This window comes from Myotis brandtii, unplaced genomic scaffold (assembly GCF_000412655.1).
Source record: "Myotis brandtii unplaced genomic scaffold, ASM41265v1 scaffold107, whole genome shotgun sequence".
Classification (NCBI taxonomy): domain Eukaryota; kingdom Metazoa; phylum Chordata; class Mammalia; order Chiroptera; family Vespertilionidae; genus Myotis; species Myotis brandtii.
Genome location: NW_005353629.1, coordinates 295,512 through 306,102, shown reverse-complemented (window position 1 = coordinate 306,102; position 10,591 = coordinate 295,512). Strand labels below are relative to the sequence as shown.

At 40.0% G+C, this 10,591-nt stretch overlaps 1 protein-coding gene across 1 annotated transcript in view; it reads right to left on the bottom strand.

The window, feature by feature from the left end:
- Positions 1 to 921: 921 nt before the first annotated feature.
- The window catches only part of KLHL14 (kelch-like family member 14), an 87,971-nt gene continuing 78,301 nt past the window's right edge, over positions 922 to 10,591 (bottom strand). The window contains exons 6-9 of the mRNA XM_014541247.1: positions 8,019 to 8,209; positions 7,781 to 7,939; positions 4,542 to 4,699; positions 922 to 1,916 (exon numbers count right to left, since the gene is read on the bottom strand). Coding sequence (XP_014396733.1) covers positions 1,776 to 1,916; positions 4,542 to 4,699; positions 7,781 to 7,939; positions 8,019 to 8,209 — 649 coding nt within the window. The 3' untranslated portion in view covers positions 922 to 1,775. The remainder of the gene's footprint in view (positions 1,917 to 4,541; positions 4,700 to 7,780; positions 7,940 to 8,018; positions 8,210 to 10,591) is intronic.

The following is a 10,591-nucleotide window of genomic DNA, read 5'->3' as shown; positions in this document are numbered from 1 at the left end:
ACAAGTGGAAGGAAAGCAAATATCCGCGTATAAACGGCGACATTCAGATGGGGTGGTGACAGGTGACAGTAAAAGGTTCGGAGCAGACCTTGTTCTCTTCATAACGTCAGCTGGGATTTCCCCACAAAGCACTGTACTTTTTCTTGCTTTCTATATATTCATATGCTTTCAAGGAAAAGGAAATGAAGGCTAATTGCACTGGGTATATATTCATATATATTTTACAACGGATCCTTTGGATCTGAACATACAAATAAATACAAAAACAACGAAGATTGCACTTGACTGTAGAGACGCAGCGGATTCCGGTACACCTGTCCGTCTTGGCGTGTCCACAGTGAGAACATAGCGCCAGGCGGTTCCCATCGGTGGCTTCCCGGCTGCTGTTCTGAATGCCACGTTTGCCGAGGGACTCACAGACATCTCTGGGTGATTAAAAAAATATTTTAGGCTTTTATTGACTCCTACCAGATGTTTTCCAGATCCAAAGAGCGTGAACATCAAAGTCCTGTTGCTGCCAGTTTGGTTGGTTTGATTGGCCCCACTGAGACCATCTCCTGCCCTCCTGCCCTCCTGCCCTCCTGCCCTCCTGGGCCTGAGCTCCCCAGGCTCCGGCAAACACCGAGCTACGGCCCACTACGCTGAGCTCAGGCGTCTCTGCTGATAACGAATGCGTAGGATGAGTTGGGGGAATGACCAGGGTAAGTCATGTGCTTTCCTAGAGCCAAATCTAGAGCCATTTCTAGAGCCAAGGGGAGGAAGAGGGTGTTTGTTAGGAGCGATGGCTTGCTCCTGTGGCTCTCGTAGGTCGTGTGTTTTAGGGACAGAGAGACAACTGGGACTGTCATAGAAATTACTGACAGAAATTATGCTTTCTTTTTGCTCCCGAATTCCTGAAAGCTATCTCTCAATTTTCCTTGTGGGTGAAGTTTGGGTCAGATACGTTACCCAACAGAAAACACAATATTGTCTGACTGCCTGCCAATCCTACCGTTTGGAGCAAATACCAGGTATTCACTACTTGCTTATATTCTGCAAAAAAAATGAGCAAGACTCCATGGACCGAAGAGTGACATAGTGTATTTTCTTTTAATCTTTCAGACAAAATTGAGGACACAGAAATGATGACTTTGGCTAGCCTGGAGCCTCCGGGGCGAAAAGCAATCGCTACAAGAGCCAGCCTCGTTCTCCTCTATCATCCCCCAAGGCTGGAAGGGGCAGAAGGTCTATGAAATCAAGATATATAGAAACAGAAGTGCTTCTCTTTAACCTTCCGTGATTCTCTACAACCGTGTTGCCTATGGAGTCTGTGATGGAGCCGCAGGTTAGGAATATAGAATCAAGTGGCACTTCCTGTAATGCAGGGTACATATTTTAGTGGGTCCAATTTTGAGTCATTCATGAACACGATATCCCCAAAACTTCAACAAAGACCACATGCAGGTAGACTACAACGCACAATACTGATCGTAGGTCTCTCTGGGGCGCTCGGCGGTGTGTTTCCTGTCTCCTTTTGAAAGTTCAGATCCTCGGGAGGTGTTTTTGTCAAGCTGGGACAAGTTCCAACCAGTCTGAAATGGAAGCGTCTGTCACCACCAGGGAGTTGGTTGTGATCCGAGTCACAGACACAGTATCTGCTCAAGAGCAGGTCTTCTTCTTTTGCGGTTGCTTGTACAGCATCAGCAGCCATTCGAATGCATCGTCCCTAGTGTAATAGTGATGTCACCTGCCGCTGTTTCCTCGAGCGGACACCGTCACTCCAGGGCTTCCTGGCGTCATTTGTTGTAAGGGACGCAGGCGGGCAGGATGACGGGGGCGCAGGCGGGCCCTGCCAGCGGCTCCGCCACGTCTCCCTCCAGCTCTGTCCAGCTGCCTTTCTCCGGACAGTAGCATATTGTGGACGACTTGTAGGCCCCCTGCAACGGCAGAACAGAGCACTTAGGGAGCGGGCTCGGAGAACTGCAAGGGCAGCTTACTGATCCCTTTACCCCGCAAAGAAAAGATCAGTTCTCTGCTCTTGTTTAAAAACTCCCACATGAAAGCAGGGGGTTTGGACCTGTTTTCATCCAATGGGAAATTTGAGACGGACAAAATTTTAAAATCGGTTTTTCTGCGTGTGTCACTAATAAGAAAAGTTAAGTACCTAGAACATCCTGGATAATCAACAAATCCCTTAAAATAATTGACCAAAAAAAATAGGAATTATCCTGGTGGTTTAAGTTTTAAAAATTTCACCTTAAATAGTCAAATGATTAAAGTAAATTGGATTTTAGATCGCTGCCTCACATTTCCATTTTTATGTCACTCCTGTAGAAGGGATTAGCGCTGGGATTCAAAACCGGGTTAAAATGAACTGGGGACGAAAGCTTGCTGAGCTCTTCGCACACTGATTGATTGATTTTCAAGAGGCCACGTGAAAAACAAACAAAAAGCTTGTTCCCTTTGTCAACCTCTGGGGTTGGTGCTTGTGTAACATTTCCCTTCCCAGACCCAAGCAGCTTTCTTTTCATCGCAGGGAACAAACAAAATTCCCCACCAACCGAACCATCACTTTCTGAAAGTGACTCCTGGTGTCTGGTTCCAAACACGGGTACTCTGGCGGCTAGCAATGTGAACCAGCAAACAGGCACACGTACTGATATCTAGTTACATATGTCAATACAGATGTGCCTCCATATAACTAATATCTTTTTTTTCTAGAAAAATGAAAGCTGATTTTTATTTTATCATCAACAGCCATTCTTTAAACATGTACATGCATACGTAATACTCTACACACACATCACAGTTTTAACATTAGTTAATAAAGGTTAAACCCACAACATACATCCTTACAAAAAGGTCAAAATGCAAACTTAAAACTTTAAACAAAAAACTAATATCTTTTTAAAGCTCCCCCCCAGAACTTTACATAACTCCCTTGTTAGATGCAAACAAAAATAACTAAACTCACATGATTAAAACCCTGAATTAGTCTTACAAAACTAACACATATAAATAGAAAAAGAGAAAAAGTCATCTTTTAAAAAGCAATGGTAGACACTAGACCAGGGGTGGGCAAACTTTTTGACTCGAGGGCCACAATGGGTTCTTAAACTGGACCGGAGGGCCGGAACAAAAGCATGGATGGAGTGTTTGTGTGAACTAATATAAATTCAAAGTAAACATCATTACATAAAAGGGTACGGTCTTTTTTTTTTTTTTAGTTTTATTCATTTCAAACGGGCTGGATCCAGCCCGCGGGCCGTAGTTTGACACCTAGACCCTAGGTGTCGCCTGATGTGACGTTAGTTGAATTATAGAGCCTCAAGTGTTTCTGCCAAAAATAAATAAAAAAAAATTTTTAAAAGAAGAGCTGAATTTAATTAAGCCTTTATCTCTAACTTCCAGTCTATGGGAAATATGAACACAGATGATTTTTAAATGACGCCACCAGGACGTCACTAGCTAACTGTAGAGTGCGGGGTGTTCTATGGAACTTACCCTGCTTTTTCATCTGGTCAGAGGCATGGAACAAGAGTGGTAAAGAGGCAATGCTGCACTGTGTAGGAGATGTGTAAGAGCTAACAACTCCTACAAGTGAGACGTGTTTTAACACATCAATGTGAAAAATACATTTTTTAAATGAATAGGAGAATATTCAGGAGAATATTATTTTGGATATAAAGCAATTATTGTTGTTTTTGTTGGGTGTGATAGGGACTGTGTTTACATAAATGAATAATTTTAAAAAGATAAATACTGACACATTTAGAATAAAATAATATGATGTCTAGAATTTGCTTCAAATTGCTCCAGTAAAACAATTTTGAAGGATAAATGGGGGTAAGTGTGGCGAAATGTTGATGGATGTTGAAGTTGGATGGTGTGTTAATGAGGGTCCACTGTGCTCTGAATGTTGGGGTGTGCTTGGAAATTTAATGATAAAGGAGGGAAAGTGAAGCACAATGGCAAATTACATATCCTAAACGGAATTTGTGGGTATTAAACAACTGGTTTCCATTTTCACGCCTTACTGGGCAGAAACTTTTCAGACTCTCCTATTCGAACAATTTCAACAGAACATTTGTAAAGCCACTTTAGACTGACTTTTCCTTGGAAAGCCAGAATTGCAACAGCATGGGGAAGGAGAGAACCCGAGACCTAACCCATTTATGACACAGCCGATCAGAGAGCAAGTTAGCTCTACCACAACCACACTGATTCCATTACTAAAGTAATTTACTGTTTGCATATAAGCACGATAATTATTATTATTATTTCTTTTCTTTTTTGAGCACAATACTCTTAAAAGGGACATGCATGGGTGGTAACACATTTTGAGGGAAACAACCAAAGAACTTGTATGCATATATGCATAACTATGGACACAGACGTGGTGAAGGGAGGGGGGGCGGGGGCGGGCTAAAAGAGGTCAGTGTGGGGCAAAGGGGGACATACGTAATACTTTCAACAATAAAGGTTTAAAAAAAAGCTGAATTGAATGCAAAAAAAAGAAGTAAGCACAAACCAGGAGGAGGAGGAGCTCAGTGGGCACGTACCATGCTCCAGCTGTAGCCTCCCACGAGGTAAATGCTGTCGTCAAGCACGGCACAGCCAGGGCCGCTTCGACCCTCCAGGATGGGAGTTTGCAGAATATTCCACTGGTCACCTTTTGGGTCATAGCATTCCACGAGCATGACATCAAGGTGGGAGAAGCCTAAGCGACAGAGCAGAATGGAATTACAAACAATGAACTCTCAGGGCCCCACCTGAAGGCGAGGGCTTCTTTTTAAAAAGGATCTAGAGCCAGAAGCAGGTAATGTGTCTTGAAGGCATGCGTGCATGCATTTACTGGTGAAATTAGATGTGTCAGAAAGACCTAAAACAAACAAACAGCAAATAAACAACCCGACTCTGGGTGTTCCAGATTAACTGAAAGCGGGAATGCCTGACCAGATATCCTTGGTTGATTATATGGGGGTAGATTTTATTCGAAATGGTTTATTAGGACTTTTTTAAAAGGCTTAAAATAATAATAGTTAAAGTAAGCATTTTATAGAGTGCTTTTATAAGCTCAACAACTAGCTTATTAAAGCACTTTCTATAAATGAACCCACTTAATCCCATCAGTCATCCTATGAGATAGTTATACCAGTCTATTCATTTTGTACATGAAGAAACTGAGGGACAGAGATAATGACTTGAGTAAGTCACATGACCAGTGAGTAGATAGACTGAGATTTGAATCTAAGTGAACAGTCTTTAAAGTTTTATAGACTCACTTTTATAGACTAAACTATATTGCTTTTTAAAAATATATATTTTTATTGATTTCAGAGAGGGAAGAGAGGGAGAGAGAGAAAGAGAGAAACATCAGTGATGAGAGAGAACCATTTATCAGCCACCTCCTGCATGCCCACTTTTGGGAATCCAGCCCGCAACCCAGGAATATGCCCTGACCGGGAATTGAACCATGACCTTCTGGTTCATAGGTCGATGCTCAACCACTGACCCACGCAGACTGGGCTATATTTCTTTTCTTCAACGAATCTTTAAATCTCTCAAAATGTTTAATTAATTAAAATTTGTTGTTCAGCATGTTTTACCTTTTTGGCAGCCTGACTAAGTTTATAAACAGTTACGACAACGTGAACCGGTTCCAGTATCTACTAGGGACCAAGGTTTCGAGTGGGGGGCTAACTTCCACTGCAGGGCTTCTCCCCACCCTTCTGATAAAGCTTCTTAGTGGCTGGGGCACCACCAGGTCACAGAGAACAGCATAGGTTACGGGACTCTATTGGATCCCTGCCTCTAATTTAGGGAGTCAAAGACCCTAGTGGGAGTTTCATGGTCATTGAGCAAACTAAGTCTTCCATGATTTTTTTCCTTAGTTAAATGTATGGTATGGATATTTGCTAGCTGACCATTATAATGCACATAATATAAATAAATTGACATACTGGACTCTTCAAGTTAATTGGCAAGGTAGGCCAGAAAGTAGAATAATTTTCATTCTTGAAGAGGCAGACACAGTATTTCAAGCCACTAACTTTTTACATAAAAGAAATCACATAGATTTGGGAAGAACAGAGTAATGTGCTTCCTGCATCTCTGTGGTATATTTTCTTTCCGTTACCATTAAGATCATTGGTGATGGTTTTTGAAGCATATATACTGGGAATGAAGATTTGGGCAAATTCTTGGTTCTAAGGTCCTGGTGGCATCATATGAGAATATGTGTGCCTTCTCTGTACCAAGTAAATTCGTTGGCTGTAATTCTCACAACTACCAAGGAAGGGATCACTATCCCTCATTTCCAGATGTGAGGTTAAGTGCCTTGAGTAAGACCACACAACTGTAAGTGCACAACTGGGATTCAAATCTGAGCATAGATGCGATGTCCACACCCTTTCCTCTAAGCCACAAGGCCGCCCTGAGCCAGCCTAATTTGATGTGTGTGTGCTATTTTTCATGTAGGTTGTCATTACTCAAATCTTTCCTGTCCAAGTATAACCATAAATATGAAAAGTTCCTAAAGTAGGCATTCTTGTGCAAAGAAATTAGTAGAAGTCATGTTTTAATGCAGACAACTACAAAGTTAATATAAAACATGTGGATGTAAAGGCCATGGAGTATGTGCTGACATGAAGGAGCACCAGCAAAGGAGAAAAACAAAGGGGGAGAGCAGCAGCAGTAATTACAATCCGCCTCCATTGGGAGAGCTCTAAGATGAGCAACAGAGACCAGGAAATGACACTTCTGATTCAATATGAACTTGGATATATTTACATTAAAGTTATACTTGTCTGGTCTTTATTATCTTTAGGGGTAAATATGTATTAAGAAAAATAGAAAAAGTCTATGTGTAAGCTATTTTTAAAAAGTTGTTTATCTAATTGAAACATAAATGCTCAGATGGGCCTTATCTACCATACCAGATGGCCTTGTTCTCATTTAGTTCAATTTCAAGGATCCTGGAAGGTCAGAGCTTCAGGAGTTCTTAGAGACCAACTAGACCAGTTTCTTCATTTTCAGATGAGGAAACTGAGGCCCAAAGCAGCTAATAACAATCTCAATAGCATTCATCTCTCTGCTTTCCTATCAAATTCAATGTCATATAACTGCACATAAAGTTACATTTACACGCATACACTACAAAAATATGTAGTCACGCACACGTGCGAAGGAGAGGAACCAAGACATGGCTCTAAAAATGCTGTGCTTTAAGCAGGTATTTTTATTTTTAAAAAAGCAAATAGAAAAACTTTGAGAATCATAGATGGGCAGTAATTACAATCCGCCTCCATTGGGAGAGCTCTAAGATGAGCAACAGAGACCAGGAAATGACACTTCTGATTCAATATGAACTTGGATATATTAAAAGAGATAATTCTAAATTTAGACATGAAATTCTAAGTGTTTTCCTTAAGAAAAATCACATATTAGCTTCTTTGCCCAGCTATGACTACAGTTTTTATGATTACTAGAGAAAACAATTTTGTGGACAAAATCCATTACTATAACTTTGTTGATAAGGAATAATTTATTTTTACTGAATCCATTGTTACAACAAATTGTGCTTTTTCAGTTATTAGTGCTTTCATTTTTTAATTTTCTGTAGACATTATTATTCATTTCCTTAATATGTGTGGTAACTTAAAAATAATCCTATCTTGTAGAGGAGCCAAAATAGATGCTTGCCCAATGGTACTGGAAATTAACTATGATTATCTATGGAGACACCCCCTTAGCGAGAAACATGAAATGCAAATGTTATTGTGATTTTCTTAAAAAAGACCTTTCAAATGATTTCCTCCAATTGCATATAAGCGATCATTCATTACAGCCAAAGTGTGGATGGCGCGTTTTGTGTTCATATCTTGTTTGCGAGCCCAGACATCCATCACGGGGTCGTAGCAATAGAGCCATGGGACATACTCTCCGTTGTGCACACCCCCTGTGGATTAAACACACACATACAAGTCAAGAAAGCGCCTTGCAACTGAACTTTGTAGCAGAAAGCGGGGATGACTTGCCTGAAATGTATATTTTCCCATTGTGCACGGCTCCTGCGTGAGCTGCCAGAGGCTGTGGCAAAGAGGACACATAACGCCATTCGTTTGTTTCTAGGTTATAGCACTCCACGCTGGACAAATAGCCGGTTTCATTCCTTCCACCAATAACGTATAAATGTTTGTCCAACCGACACGCGTAGAAACTGGCTCTTCTACAACGAGAACAACAATCCACCGTAAATCACAAAAGGAGCCCCGTGGGTCGGGAAAAGGAGGTATATTCAGCTTCAGAAAGGGGGCAAGCCTTTGGAAATCACACAGATAGCTACCTTCTAGATCTGAGACCTTATACAGTGGTCGCATGCATGGCCCATTCTGGTTCACGTTTCTGATATTAAAGTAACAGCAGAGGGGCAGTTCACTAACTCTTTGTTTGAGCTCTTTTTTATCTTACTTGGATACACTGGTAAAGTGTTCACTAATGTTTGGGACATGTGGTATGCTCTGGAAGGATATCACAGCTCAGTAAGACAAAGTGAAAAATGAGGTAGATAATGTAACAATAATAAATTATCTTGACATTCACTTTCTTTATGGTCCTTCAAGGGTCATTGTTCCCAATTTATAAGAGAACTACATCATCAAAATTTTTCTTCAATTATCATTTTTTCTCCCCCCTCCCGCCCCCAGTACTACGGCAAATAGAGAAACTTTTGTGAACTGAATATAGTGTTGAAAAGTTGCTGTTATGTAAGCCATTGCAGGAATTTCACCTATGTAATATTTGGTGTTGATTCTTACAAAGCTATGGGATATTTTTTAGTCTCTTTTCAAGAGAGGCTCTTTATTAGATTATCTCACTATGTCACCAAAAGCATAAGATGCAAGCTGTGTCAAAAGGATTGGAGACAAGAAGACCAATCTGAGGTAGACCATAATCCAGGAGTGAAGTGTTAAAGAAGTAAATTGGAGTTTTAGTAGAAGACATGGAAAGGGGTGACAAAAAAGGTATTTTAAAGGAAGATGCAAGACTTGGTAACTAATAAGATATGGCATTGACTCAAGAAGAATCGCCGCAGTATTGAAGGCAAAGAGTGGCCCAACGAAGTACTGATGGGGTGGTCATAATAATCTGGCCACTCAGTGTATATGGTTTGGAGATTATCCAAGTTGTGTTTACAAAGAGCCCAACCTCGGGGAAGCAGTATATACTAGTAGCATCTTGATGAACCGTTTGGTGTCTGGAATAAGATGGCCTGGCTCTACGATTTACTGGGTGTGTGGCCTTTGACTCATCACTTAACCCTCTCAGACTCAGATTGCTCATCTGTAACATGGGGTTGATGATGGTGCCTTCCTTACAGGGTTATTTGCAAATACACGTGAAGTGCTTGTTACAGTGCCCAGTGTTTGGTTCATGCACAGGACCCATCAGTCAATATTACCTGAATATGTCTTTAAAAATCAGCCATCAAGATGTGTGGAGGTTCCTCAAAAAATTAAAAATGGAACTGCCTTATGACCCAGCAATTCTACTTCTGGGTATATATCTGGAGAAACCCCAAACACCAATTTAAAAGAATATATGCACCCCTATGTTGATGGCAGCATTATTTACAATAGCCAAGATTTGGAAGCAACCCAAGTGCCCATCAATAGATGAGTGGATAAAAAAGCTGTGGTACATATACCATGGAATATTATTTGGCTATAAAAATAATGAAATCTTACCATTTGCAACAGCATGGATGGACCTAAAAGGTATTATTGTAAGTGAAATAAGTCAGACAGAGGAAGACAAATACCAAGTGAATTCAGTTGTATGTGGAATCGAAAGAACAAAATAATCAAACAAACAAAATAGAAACACACTCATAGATTCAGAGAACAGACTGACAGCTGTAAGAGGTGAGGGGGGTTGAGGGACTCAGTGAAAAAGGTGAAGGGATTAAGAAGTATTAATTGGTAGTTATAAAACAGTCACTGAGATATAAAGTAAAGCGTAAGGAATATGGTCAACAATATTGTAATAACTATGTATGTGGCAGGTGGTTACTTGAAATATTGGGGGTAACACTTTGTAATGTACATGATTGCCCAACTGCTATTCTGCACACCTGAAACCAATACAAAATAATTTTAAATGTAATTGAAAAATAAAATTAAAAATATTTGCATATACATTTTTCTCAATTACACAGGGGTGGGGCAAAAGTAAGTTTACAGTATTAAATATCCACTTTTGTTGCTCATTGGTCAAATTACCAGCTGTCATTACCTAAAAGATAAATCATAAGTAAGGATATGAAATAATAACAATAAAACAAATAATAAAAGCAAACAATACAATTAATAAATAAATAATATAATAAATCCTATTTTGCTTTCTCACAACTGTAAACCTTCTTTTGCCCACCCCTACATTTTAAGTGACAACTAAATTCTTTATTTGTGTAGATGACTTATTACCATATAAATATGATAAATGCTATATATGGTGATGTATTCAGTTTTATTTTATTTCCAGCTTTATTGAAGTATAATTGACAAATAAAATTATAATATACTAGAGGCCCAGTGCACAAAAATTTGTG